Source organism: Eptatretus burgeri, chromosome 16 (genome assembly GCF_056783735.1).
Source record: "Eptatretus burgeri isolate ZD-2024b chromosome 16, Ebu_testis_v1, whole genome shotgun sequence".
NCBI lineage: Eukaryota > Metazoa > Chordata > Myxini > Myxiniformes > Myxinidae > Eptatretus > Eptatretus burgeri.
This window is the reverse complement of record NC_140976.1, coordinates 7,127,821-7,141,850: the sequence shown is the minus strand read 5'-3', so window position 1 is coordinate 7,141,850 and position 14,030 is coordinate 7,127,821. Positions and strand designations below refer to the sequence as shown.

At 40.8% G+C, this 14,030-nt stretch overlaps 1 protein-coding gene across 2 annotated transcripts in view; it reads left to right on the top strand.

Moving 5' to 3' along the window:
* The window catches only part of LOC147010419 (stomatin-like), a 38,297-nt gene extending 26,185 nt beyond the window's left edge, over window positions 1-12,112 (top strand). For both annotated transcript variants that reach the window (XM_085859905.1, XM_085859903.1), the window contains exons 3-8: window positions 8,132-8,232; window positions 9,287-9,359; window positions 9,552-9,634; window positions 9,770-9,973; window positions 10,062-10,196; window positions 10,322-12,112. In XM_085859905.1, coding sequence (XP_085716031.1) covers window positions 8,132-8,232; window positions 9,287-9,359; window positions 9,552-9,634; window positions 9,770-9,973; window positions 10,062-10,196; window positions 10,322-10,507 — 782 coding nt within the window. In that variant the 3' untranslated portion in view covers window positions 10,508-12,112. The remainder of the gene's footprint in view (window positions 1-8,131; window positions 8,233-9,286; window positions 9,360-9,551; window positions 9,635-9,769; window positions 9,974-10,061; window positions 10,197-10,321) is intronic.
* Window positions 12,113-14,030: the final 1,918 nt, after the last annotated feature.

Genomic DNA, 14,030 nt, shown 5'->3' with positions numbered 1-14,030 from the left:
ACAGGGTAAAATATTGCCTGACGAAGTGAAATCCGCCGTAACCGAATTTTACCGAAGTGATGAGGTCAGCCGAATAATGCTGGGAAAAAGGACTGTGTGGTGGTCAGGAATGAACATGAAAATGACCGTTTTTACAGCCATTTTTCCCTGCTGTGCAGGGGTTTGGCTTTTTCTTGAGGCAATGTTTTATGGCCAGATGCCCTTCCTGACGCCAACCCTGGTCGCCTCTTACGACACACAGGGATATGGTACACCTATTCTAACCGGGGCATACACCGGGACCAGTACACTGGCACTCATTTCGCCGACCTCGGAAGGATGACAGGCTGAGTCAACCCCCTGGTGTTAATTCAGCAGCCAACGGGGCTTGACCTCAGGACCCTTGGATCCCAAGCCGCCACCCTAACCACTAAGCCAACACCAGGCTTCAGGAATGAACATGGAAAAGACAAAATTCAAAAGTGCCTGGTACTAAACAATCTCAAGGGACTGTTTTAGAAATTCAAAGAGAAGAACCTTGGCTTGAAAGTTGGATTCGCGAAGTTCGCCATGCTCTGTCCCTCAGAGTGTGTCCTGGCCGGTTCAGGCGGTACACACAGTGCATGTGTATGTACGATCCATCAAAATGTGAAACTCATGATGTTTGGTTCCAAAATGCCTCAGATAGCCGAACTTCCTCGCCATTATCATGTGATAGCACCCATAGTTTGTAACCCAGCACAACCAGCATGGTATTTCAGAACTTGTGAAAGTTGCCCATCAATTGAAGACTTCAAAACTGAGATACTGAGTGCTTATGAACGAGAGGATATTGATGAAATTCAGTTTTAACGGTGGACATCCACCGACATATCTGAACTGAGCTCCATGGTCCTGCCTTTGGAAGAATTCATTCATCAATTCTGTGAACGCGCGGTAAAATTGGTGAGACACGACTTCATTGCCAAGGCCCAATCTCAGTTTCTGAAAAATAAGAAAGACGAAATTGGTGAAGGAGAATTTGTCATTATTGGAGACTTCTCAGAGAACTATTCGTTTGTCGTAAAGGATGCGGCCCAAGGATTCCATTGGAACTGCTCTCAAGCAACAATTCACCCCTGGGTTTACTATTTCAAATCGGACGATGGCAAATTAAACCATGATTCGTTCACGATTATATCAGAATGCAATACTCACGACGTTGTCTCAGTCCACCTCTTCCAAAGAATGCTCATTGAACACTTGAAATCTAGCTTTGGAAATGTAAAGAAACTTTACTATTTCTCAGATGGTTGCGCTGGCCAATATAAGAATTGCAAAGCCTTCATAAACCTATGTCGTCACAAATCGGAGTATGGTATTGATGCAGAATGGCATTTTTTGCCACAAGTCATGGCAAGGGCCCTTCAGATGGCGTGGGAGGTACAGTCAAATGAGAAGCAACATGTGAGAGCCTGCGTAGACCTTACGGCAGTCAAATTATTTCTCCAAAATATATTTTCGCCTTTGCTAAAAATGGTTTGAATGAAATTAAGTTCGGTTACGGGATCCAAGAGGCATATGACTAGAAAGAACGAAATCTGTAAGAAAGGTTAAAAACTGCCAAAACCATAGCTGGAACTCAAAAACTTCATGCTTTCATCCCTATTTCTTTAAACTGCTCTTCAAATACGCGAATTCAGCCTTAGCGAGGAACACTGTATCGAGTCAGCTATTTAAAAATCTACACCAACTTTTAACGAGAAACTCTCAGGTTATGTCACAGTGCACCCTGATGGAAAATGGTGGCTTGCCTGCATCATGGAAGCCTTTCAGGACACTCGCGAAGTGAAAGTGAATTTTCTTAATCCAAATGGGCCCGCAAATAGTTTATTTTTTCCTGACATTGAAGATCACTGCATTTTAGACATTTCTGATATACTTCTTTCTGAAGAACCAAAAACTGCTACAGGTAGAACCTACACAATCAGTAAAAAAGAAACACAGCTGTCAAATAAAACGATGATTGGCAAAAAATCTTGACGATAATATGCGAGGAAAAACTCTTACTCGTACTATTATCGCTTCCAGTTCCTGCATGTGCATGTGGAAAATTTATGTACAATATACTGATATATTGTATTGGTAATCTTGTGTTCAAATATTGTGCTATGTATTGTGGCGTATTGTGTGTCCAGCACCCGAGTCCCCGAACAATAAAACCATCATCACACTTGAACCCATTGAGATCCCATTTTCATTTATGCTGAGGTGTTGGAGTACATGAAGGGGTATTCTCACACGAAAAAATCGGGACCATCAGTTTGGCTGGGGAGTGAGGGCCCAAGGTCAAAGGGCGCCCCAAACTATGACTGAATTGCTGTTTCGGAGTGATTTTACTTCACGCGATTCGAAAGATCTCGCTTTTACGAGCATTTTGATACCAAGATCATCCAAATCGGACCACTACAACCTGCAATATGGCCACTGGAAGATTGTGGGTCAACCAGGGGTGCCCAAATTTGGGGGGGGGGGTCTAAAATGGGCCCTGATTGGCCCCCAGGTCTGAAAATTGACACATAATGTTTTCCCGTGGATACAAAAACTTGCACAAAAATAGAGTGAAATCTAAGACGATGTGTCAAAATTTTGCTGAAAATGTGTGCACTTGACATGGAACGCTCCACTAGGGAGTGTCTGTCCTGGGGGCCCAGCGACCAAGTTGTCTGTCAGTGCTCCTTTTGTACTCAGGGGACCTGGTACTACAATTCTGCGTTGGTTTTAGCCGTTCCGCTGTTTGGTTGAGCTAGCGCAACCAAAGGGTCCCGAATTGGGGAGTGTCTGTCCTGGGGGGCCCAGCGACAAAGTTGGCTGACAGTGCTCCTTTTGTACTCGGGGGACCCCTTACTAGCATTCTGCGTTGGTTTTAGCCATTCTGCTGTTCGGTTGAGCGAGCATGATTTTCACGGCATCTAATTGGCGTCAGTCACCAGTATTCCAGCGGCGAAATCGTCTGTCATTGTTTATACCGTGTTACAAGCTATATGAATAATATCAGAAACCCACTTGGGGCTGTTCCACTGCCAGGTTGAGCTAGCGCCGATTATGCGATACGGATATTGACCACAGAATGCCAACCCAGCAGCAGTGTCCCAGCAGACGCAGACTTCTGAGGTGAGAATATCATCTGGCATCTTACCATGAGGATGGCAATTGTTCCCCTCTTCGGTTGAGCTCAGCCCCGCGGGCTCCCGGTCTATCTAGCTCGCTGCTTGGTAACTGAACACTTGCCTGGACATCTCGACAGCATACATTACATTCAAAATGATGACAAAAGGATATATATATATATATATATATATATATATATATATATATATATATATATATATATATATATATATATATATATATATAAAATTCAAGAGAGGTCTGGATAGGAAGGATTTTGAAGGAATATTATTCACAAGTATTTTCATTGTCATGCAAAAGTACCTTGCTCAGTTTTCAACGGATTGTTTTAAGTTTTTAAAACGTACATAAACTCAGAGGTGGCGTTTAGTACGAAAATGTACATCTACTTTGTATATGTAATAAATATCTCTGTGGAATTTCCCCAGCCTCCCAACTAATTCATTACACACTCAGGTATTTCATGACCAAGCCCATTTTCGTGTGAATTAAATGTCCATCAGTTTGTTTAAAGGCTTCAAAAGTCAGGCGAAAACCAATTTTTTTTTTTTTTTTTTAAATGAAAGACCATGATTTGCTTTCCTCTGCGTTATGAGAAAGGATTTAATCCATTACAAAATATATAAAACATTAAGCATTTTGTTGTTTGTTTATTTATTTATTTTTAATGATCATCACATCATTTCGCAAATGTGGTAATCCACAGTGGATTGAACAAAAATGCTACAATCCGACACCGCAATCCTCTTGTGGATTAGCATCATGACATCTTTTGACGTTCTGTTACAATCCCACAAAAAAGTAAAATTTAAAAAAGATGTGATGCTAATTCATAAGAGGATTGTGATGTCATTCATACCTTGCTTGGTTATTTTTTATTTGAGATTTGATCTCTCTATTTTTACTTCTTTTTAAAAAAAATTTTATTTTATTTTATTGTATATAAAGATGAACCCTGTGGCTGACTGACTTTTGGGCCACCTAATTTAGGTAAAAAACCAAAAATTAATCAAAGATTTCAAATATTAATCATAAGTATTTTCAATGTAATGAAAACGTATGTTGTTCAGTTTTCAACGCATCGTTTTAAGTTTTTGAAATGTACATAAACTCAGAGGTGGCATTGAGGGTATGAAAAATATGAAGATAATCCTTTCTCATAATTTAGGAATGAAGATATTCCACTTTTTTTAGAACATTCTCCAACATGACTCATTCCTCTTGGAGTGAATGTATACTGGAGATATTTGACCAGCTGTTAACAGGATTTGGAGGATTATGAGAGTTGAGAGGATTAACTACAGGTGAGATTGAGGTTGGATGCTGACTCGGTGAAGGACTAGTACACATTGGTTGTGTGTTATGTGAAAGCACCCTGGGTTCCTATCAGTTGACTTTGCCTGACAGGTTGAGAATGCAATATTATGATTATGATGATGATGATGATTGTTGTTATTATATATATATTTTTAGAAACTGCATTGCCACTTTCCTCAGTGTCCCAGGGTCAGGATGTTGAAGGGATGAACTTGTGAAGGAGGGAAGGCAGTCTTTTGAAGAAATTCCAGGAGCCAATGAGAAAAAATGGACCAATCTGGGGACGATAAGGGGTCAAAGCAGCTAAGTGTGAGCCAAATTGTTTCACAAGTCGTGAAAAAAATCAATTTTCATGTACAGTGAAGTTGTTGCAGCATAAAAAAATCCAAGATTCACTGAACATTTTACAAAAAAAAAAGTTTATGAAAAGGATTGGTCATCACAAAATGTCATCATTTTCAAAATAGGGTAGGATTTTTTGATTTGGTCAGGCTGACATGCAAGTTTTCAGCTCAAACAACAGCAAAGTCAGCTCTAATGATTGGTCCAGGACAAAAACATTATAGTTTCGGGGTTTTATAGCTTGTACCATTGTTTCATAATGCTATGTGAACCATTGTTTAAAATGACTGTCACCTCATCGATGACTGTCATTCGAAGGGTCAAAAACCCAAAATTGTCCAGAAATGATAACCAGAATAAAATACTGCATCAATGCTATCAGTAAGCTTAGTAATATAATCAAAAGCATTTATTATGGAAAATAACATGAATTACACAGAAAAATCACTTTTCTGAAAATGTGACGGACCGGTGGAGAAATTTTCATCGGATGAAATTTTCACTAATAGGGGGAATAAGGGAATGATACTTGGTCAGATTAATCACTCCCATTGTATTTGAGTATATAACCAACAACAATTTAATTGCCATGTTATTAGTCTAAACTATTGACTGAAATGCAAAATGTGAAGGACCGGTGGAGATTTTCACTGGCCAAACCCAATTTGCGAGCCGAGTCATATCAGTTCCCTAATCCTGATGGTACCGAGCATGAAAGTTTACTATTACACGAAGAAACTTTCAAGCAATATCATTAGAAACAACATTTATTTTCTATCGGATTGGACTCAAGGGAATTTATAGGCACCAATAAGAGCCTTCGAGTGTGAAAATGGTCAATTTCGACGTTTTCCGTCAGTTCACATGGATATACCCTTTTTGAGCTGATCCAATTCTATTTTCAAATAATATTGGGGCTATTTGTCAGACTGGGAACCAAGACTAGCATAAACAATGGAAATAATTATGTCAGCCCTACAAGAAATATCATTAATTTACAAATGTGAAAATAAAAAACAGGCCCTTATTGACAACTTCATTACAAATTTCCCAGAGTGAGCACATGAAGGACTCGATATAGACCACGAAGACCATGTATGTATATATATATGTATATATGTATGTATATATATATATATATATATATATATATATATATATATATATATATATGTATATATGTATGTATATATATATATATATATATATATATATATATATATATATATATATATATATTTTAATAGATTTTCAAATGCTTGTTTAGAATATCTCGTCCAAAATTTTGTTTAGTAAACTATTTAGGCACACTGATCACTTTCTACAATGAGGGTTCCCTGAAACACCGTGGCTCACACTTCCCTGCATTGGGCCTAAGGGATTTCACACCAGAGGAATCTTCCTTGATGAACTGCCATGCTTGTTTGTTCCTTGGCAGCTCTCTGAAGACGATAATGAGACAAACTCTTTCACAATAGCATGAGGAGAGGAGGAGCAGGACAAGCTTGAGGGGAAGTTTGACATGACTAAATTGACATTTTGGCAGTTGAAATCTTAATTGATTAGACATTTAGAACTGGGGTGTGAGGATAGGGTCTGAACTCTGGGAAGCAGTCGGAAGACAGAGCCTCTTTTGATGTAGTTGTCAAAACTGGAGGTCGATCGGCCACACACAGAAACGAGAGGTTTTTTTGGGAGAGAGAGAGATGATGCCAGAAATGCTCTGAAAGGAAAGAATTTATCACCACCATCAGGATGAGAGATGGGGAGGAGTAGCCAGGCAGGACAGATTAGTCTTGATGATCCTGTGTGAGAGAGATTTGTCAGACAGATAATGTCAGGTGATGCAGAGGTGACCAATATAGCGAGATTTTCGATACTTGTTTGAAGCCCGATGAAGTTGGAGACCCATAGTTGGGGAGAGACGTGGGACCGAGACTGAGGCTATTGGTGCATTTGGGACGGGGAAGGAAGAGTGGGACAAATATGTCATAGGAGGGATATGAGAGTGGGAGGGAGGGTTGATAGTGGGCAAACGAGCAGGTTTTAACTTGTGGATGAGGGTGGTAACAGAGGGCAGAAATAGGCTTCACCTGGATGCAAGCATTTGTAACAACCATGTTTGCACTTTTGTTGTCCATGTTTGAGCTCGTTATCGCAAACATTGCGACCTGAGTTGGACAGTGAACAAGGAAATGCTGTTTAAAGCAAGGGAAGTAGAGGACAGGGAAATGGGAATGGGAAACTCAAATATGGAGCAGAGCCTTTCAAATTGCACAGCGAAGTATGTGAATAATGAGACTGAATTAATAAATAAGGGTCAATTCGAGGACAAAAAGTGTTTTTGCAGTTTTTTTTTTTCTCTCAAATTTATTTAATTAATTTGTCTGAGGAGAGGAATTAGAGGGAGGAAGATGAGCAGAGCATGGAGATCAGGTGGAAAGTTCCAGACCACGTGGAACTCAAACGATTAACACAACAGAATACCTGTGTACAAAGTAGAAAGGGATGTAGGGTGCAATGATTAACACAAAGGGCACCGCCAAAGTTTTAAAAGAACATTTACAAAATGGCAAGTAAAGGTAAATGTACGGGACACTCGAGGATGGCAATTCGCATGATGTCCAAGGACGTAGCAAACAGTCACAACAGGGAGACTCAAATTAAACCTGCTGGTAAATTGGCTTTGACCCAGTAGTTAGACAACAGGGGCAATGAGAATTTGCTTTGATTGTGTCAGAAGATGACAGAATAATATGACTGGTAGACACCAGGGACTCAATATAATCTAACTGGTGGACTTTGCTTTGGGAGACAACTGTCCTGCAGACAATGGGAGACTTTGCTTTGCTTTGATCAGCTGATATGCAAAGTACTCAAGATACTCCACAGCAGCCATCAAATTGCTTGCTTTTTAACTATATCCCTTTAAAAAGCCTTGCATTTGCTTTTTGATGGCATTGTACTTCAATGGCATCAATGAAATCGATCTTGAGCTATTGGATCTTATATATTCATGACGGAATCCAATAATGATAAACCTAATGTAATGTACTCAGCCAGATGCTGCTTTACTAAGCACAGCTTATGGAAAAGCTCTGGCTGGGATGATGTGTTGTTGATTTTAGCATTCTGATTCGATTTCATCTTGTCAGGTGCTGTGAGCTATTCCATTGCCTGGTGTTTGATGTCTGGTCCCCAAATTTGTTTGCTGGGTCAATGCTTATGACGGAGTGTTAATTGGGTGGGTCATCTTTCTCACCTTAGCTTTCATCTCTCCCTACCCCTTCCACCTTCCTATCTCCCATCCGTTCCTGTGCAGCTTCACATCGTGGGTTATCTGCCTGTGATTATGTACTGATCATCATTTCTTCACTCCTTGTTTTGGTCACGTTCCCTCTAACCATCTGGTTCTGCATCAAGGTATTTATTCCACCGTTCCACCATCAAGGTATTTATTCTCGATTTGGCCACAAAGAAAACCATTTGAGTTGTAGAATAAACTCGGAAGAGTACTCATTCCAAGTGACGGCAAAAACTAGCAAAAGTATCCATCCTCAGTGACGGGAAAAGCCTTTAAGTTAATCTATCAATTTCAGAATACAGTTCTGATGGGAAGAGGGAAATTTTGCCGTTTTTGCTTACGTAATAAATAGATGGTAGAGTGTTTTGACCGACAGGTTTTTCAGAGAAAAAAAAATTAACTTTCACCCTTTAAAAATCATGCGAATAAATTGTTGAAATATCAGCTGCTCCCCCCCCCCTCCAAATCATTTTCTCACCTGTTGCAAGTCGAGCGACCTGCTTTGTGATGCTTTAAATGGTGGTGTAAAAGTGTACAATCAGAAACACTGTTTGGTGGGGTGACGTGAATAAAATGGAAATATTGGAAAAAAAAAAGATAAAAGTATTGAATGTCGCAAGTGTTTTTTGAATCTAATCGATCTGAGAAGCAGGATTGAATGAGACTCACCATTATTATAAGTGAAGAAGAATAAGAGATTTTCTTTTAATGTAAATTGAAACCGGCCCATCTATCCTCACCTTACTCAATTACGTCATGCTGCTTGCAGATTGGGGTTACCGTTATTGCTTGATTAGTGGTATCTGCTATCGGATGGATTGCTGATGGATGGACGCAGGCATGCCGAGACTGAGCTCCTTTTATATTATGGATGGTTCCTAAAAACAAGGACGAGGGAAATCTGATTCATGAAGAAAAAAAACAACTCTCGCTCTCCCAAAGCATTACGGAGCAGGAATAGATGGAATTTGAGCAAAAATTTGTTATTGACAATTTTGAAATATGAATATTATTCTATAAGACCATGAATCTGATGCAGCTTTTGATTTGTGGTTTTGAATAAAATTGTTTTTTTTTAATGTTTTTTTTTAAATACTAAACTTGTGTTTGTACACTAAATTGATGGCTGTTTGGAAGTCTTCACATTCCACTTCATTTAATCAAATTATACAGATGGTGAATGAGTATGAAAGAGCTGTGATTTTCCGCTTGGGGCGCATAGTTTCTGGACGTGCCAAGGGTCCTGGTGAGTTTCCTCCAATAGACTATTTCTGTACTTCACCTATCTGATTTAACTCTTACCTGCACTTGGCATTCCACCTGCCACCCATCCATCATGCATTACTCACATCTTGGTGTCTGTCTATTTGTCTTCCTCCTCGACCTTGTTTCTTTATTTGTTGTTACGCCGTGTGCCCCTGCTCTTCCTTTTGTTCAGGCATATTTTTTGTGTTGCCTTGCACGGACACGATGCGCAAAATGGATCTCCGTACCATCTCGTTCCAAATTCCTCCACAGGAGGTAAAGAGTCTTTCACCATCAAGCGTTTGGTTTTCATTTCTAAATGTGTCCTTTTTACCTTCACACTGACTGCTTTACATGCCTGTGCGTCCACAGTCATCTCACTCTCGCACTTGCGTTTGTCTCCTTCATCAGATCCTGACAAGGGACTCGGTGACTGTTTCTGTAGATGCGGTGGTTTACTATCGTATCGTAGAGCCAACAATGGCTGTGGTGAGTGTTGAGAATGCCGATGCTTCTACGAAACTCCTTGCAATGACAACGCTGAGGAACGCTCTGGGGATAAAGACCCTCTCTGAAATTCTCACAGATCGTGAAGAGATGGCTGATCGCATGGAGGTTTGTGTGCCTTTCTGCTTCCTCGGCCTCAAACGTCTTCGTAGCCCCTCTTTTTTGCTTCATTATTTTTTTGTGTTCATTGTTCTAGAACATACTTTTGGAAGCAACACGTCCGTGGGGAATCCGTGTTGAACGGGTGGAATTGAAGGATGTCCGTCTGCCTTTGGAGTTGCAAAGAGCAATGGCGGCCGAGGCTGAGGCCACCAGAGAGGCCAGGGCCAAGGTCTGCAGCTTTATCGTTCACTTTTATTCACTGATGTCGTCATCAATTTCATTAACATTTCATCAGTTGTTGGAAGAAATGCCAGTGGCGTAAACCGTTGCTCCAACTTTGGTTGTGTGTGGCAGGTGGCAGCGGCTGAAGGTGAGGTGCAAGCTTCACGAGCCCTCCGCGAGGCGGCTCAAGTGATCTCCGAGGCTCCTTCGGCTCTCCAGCTGCGATATCTGCAGACTCTCAACCAAATTGCAGCCGAATCCAACTCGACCATTGTGTTCCCCCTTCCAATGGAGCTATTGTCTGCATTCTCTCGTTAGATGAGCTTGATGGCCCATTTGCTGTGTGGTCCTTATTATTTTGCATATTATAAGTTTCCTTTCCGAACTTTATAAACCTCCAAAATTTCAACATTTACTTTCCTCATTTAAGTGAAAGTCCATACATGTTTGTTGATGAAAAAAAAAAATTGCTGTAAAATTATTTGCTTCATCAAATTAATCACTTTACTTTGTCACAATTATACTTTCTTTCTTCCCCCCCCAACAACTTGAGACGAATGGAGGGGCGAGACACTGGGGGTTGGGACAGTGTGGGAGGGAGTGTCAATTAACTGACTGCAATGAGAATGAATGATCAGGGAAGGAGGAAACTGAAAAAGCACGGTAACAGATCTGAACATGGCCTTGACGAGGACACACATGAACCCACTACGAAAGCATACGTGATGCCACTCAACTTGCGAACACGTTGCACCAACAATTGACAAAAAATTGTTAAACAAGACGATAGCAGGACAGGTATGCTGAGCTTCACATGACAGCCTCGCTGAGTAAAGAAAATGGCAATGGCGTCAGGCTCCAAAGGAACCCGGAACTGGAGATTCGTTTAATTTGTGGAACAAATACGTGGTTCTTTATTGGAGTAGTGTATAAGAGTTGTTTCTTGTAATATTTCATACACACTTTTTTTTTCTTCTCTCTGTTGAAAGACTGTCTTCTTGATATTCAATATACATGCACACTTGTATTGATTGATTGTGATGTGGCATACTCTGTGGGGCTAACAGGATGACCTCGAGGTATACACACTCGCCTCTAAGCTGTCCAACCTGGGTCGGAACTTGGCCCAGCTATAAACTGTCAGCCCTGTGTTTCACGGCATGATTTATCAATGTGTATGCTGTCCCTCGGATGGACCTCCAATGGGTGTCCCATCTGCCAGCATTCGTTGGTGGACACTGTGGGATCTTTAGTGACCTTCACAAAGAGTTGATGAGTTTTCGCTGGCACTGAATAAATTGCAAATTCCTGCCCTAATACACAGAGGGTATGGCACACCTGTGCCGTCAGACAATGATGCTACCCTGCAGCTGAAATAATAATAATAAGAAGAAGAAGAAGAATAAGACGACCATACTCTGTTGGTGTCGGTGTTGCCAAAACAGTTTCTTCGCAAGCGTTTCTTATACAAGGTGGCTTGCCGTTTCTTTCCCAGCAGTAGATAGGGGAGGAATTTGTAATTTGTTCCGGGGGCTGCTGATAGCTCACGTCCGCTTCACGAAAGATACTGTGGGATCTTCAAGGTCCACCAACTAATGCCATCGGCCGGGAAGCCCAGTTTAATGTCCATCTACAGGACTGTACACACATTGATGAATCGCCCAGCTTATAAAACACCAGAATGACAGTTTATATCTGGGTCAGGATTCAAACCCAGGTGAGACAGCTTCTATGTGGGTGTGCACAGGCTACCTCAAGGCCATCCTGTCAGTCATACAAATATCTATATGTGATTTTTTTTTCTGGTTTACTCATTTCCTTGCCACAATTGCATTGCAATTATAAAACAAAGTCGATTTTATGTTTCTGATTTATTTTTAATTGTATTTTCATTTGATAATATTAAAGGATACATTAAATGAGCTTTATTTATCTTCTTGCTTTCTTTGTAACCTCCCCAAAAATCTTTCATGAGGTTGAAAGTTAGATGACCACACACACACACACACACACACACACACACACACACACACACACACACACACACACACACACACACACACACACACACACACACACACACACACACACACACACACACACACACACACACACACACACACACACACACACACTCGCAGTATTGGCTATTCCTAAAACCCTCATGATAATTGATGGACCCGTGTTTGTGTGGGTTTGTTTGTCGGGCTCCTCCTCCTCCTCCTGAAGGCGCTGTCACACCTTGACGTTTTAGCCAGCAATGGCAACGTATAAAAATGTTTGTAAAACGTTGGCTTACGCTGAACTTTTGATGTTTTTTTTTAAAAGATTCGGTCGTATTCATAACATGTTGGTCGTATGCATAACATATTGGTAATGGGCACAGAACGTTTTGTTGTGTTATAGATAACTTGTACCAACGAATGCTTAGCCTGTTGTCGGCGTTCACAACCTATGCCCAACGATAGTTTAACTTAGGCAGAGCGCGCTGCACGTATCGCCGACGAACTCGTGGCGTTCTCTGTTAAAAACCTGCTGCACGCCGATTTAAATCATAACCGCCTGAAAATTGGAAGTGTCAACATCGCAGTCACACCTTGACGATTTAGCCAGCGTATGCCGACCTATGAAAAAGTGTCTAAAACGCTGGCACACGTCGACTACGGTCTGGGTAAGTTGTGTATATGTTAGGAGCACGTTGAAAAACAATGAAGTACGCTGTCATATTCCATGGTACGTCTCATACGTCGTGAAATTTCAAGCATGCTGAAAATTTTACAACGTACTCGCGTATGACACACGTTCCGCATGCGATGGGGATAAGTTTTACACATGATATGTGGACGCTTACACACGTCCAAAAACGCTACTTATAAGTTACTCATAAGTCGAAACACGTCGCGGTAATGTCTTTTTTACGCAAAACTTATTTCTAACTTATGTTTGACGTGCTTTGAACCAATTCTTTACGTAGTCCCAACACACATCGACGTATGTAGACGTATTCCAATGACGTCTTCCGGTCGACAAAAAAAAAATAAATGAACGTGTTTCTAGGTTACAACTGCCATATAAAGACGTGTTCCCAGCGGTTTTGGGAATTGCTATATAAAAATGCTGCTCATAAAAGGGGAACCCAACAGTGTTTTCGAGTCATTTTTGAGTCGATGTCCATGTCAGCAGTATCAGTATCAGTATCAGTATCAGTATTAGTATTAGTATTAGTAGTAGTTTGTTCATGTTGGCAGTAGTAGGTGAGTGTGAGGGGGAGGGTGTGGGTTATGATGGATCTTCCTTGCGTCCGCGTGTCCACGGGTAGGTTCATAGGCTGCCACTCAACGATTTAAATGGCTGCATCTCCACTATTGAAAGTAGACGCTTGCGCTTAACAATTGGATTTTTTTTACACTCAACGACTTTTAAACGGTACAACTCAGCTAGTTTCATTGTTTACAATGAACGATTTAAATTGCTGTCACTCACCTTTGTTTTTTGACGCTGGCGCTCGGAAATTTTAAACGTTTCTATTGAACGTGCTAAATCGCTCAAACCCCACTATAGAAAGTAGACGCTTGCGCTCAACAATTCGATTTTTTTTACACTCAACGACTTTTAAACGGTACAACTCAGCTATTTTCATTGTTTACAATGAACGATTTAAATTGCTGTCACTCGCCTTTGTTTTTTGACGCTGGGGTTTGGAAATTTGAAGCGTTTCTTCTGAACGTGTTAAAATGCTCAAACTCGACTATTTTAAATAGACGCTGCCGATGGACAATTGGAATCATAGCCAAGCTAGACATCGAAGTGTGAACATCCTCGTCATGCCGAAGAAAAGTTT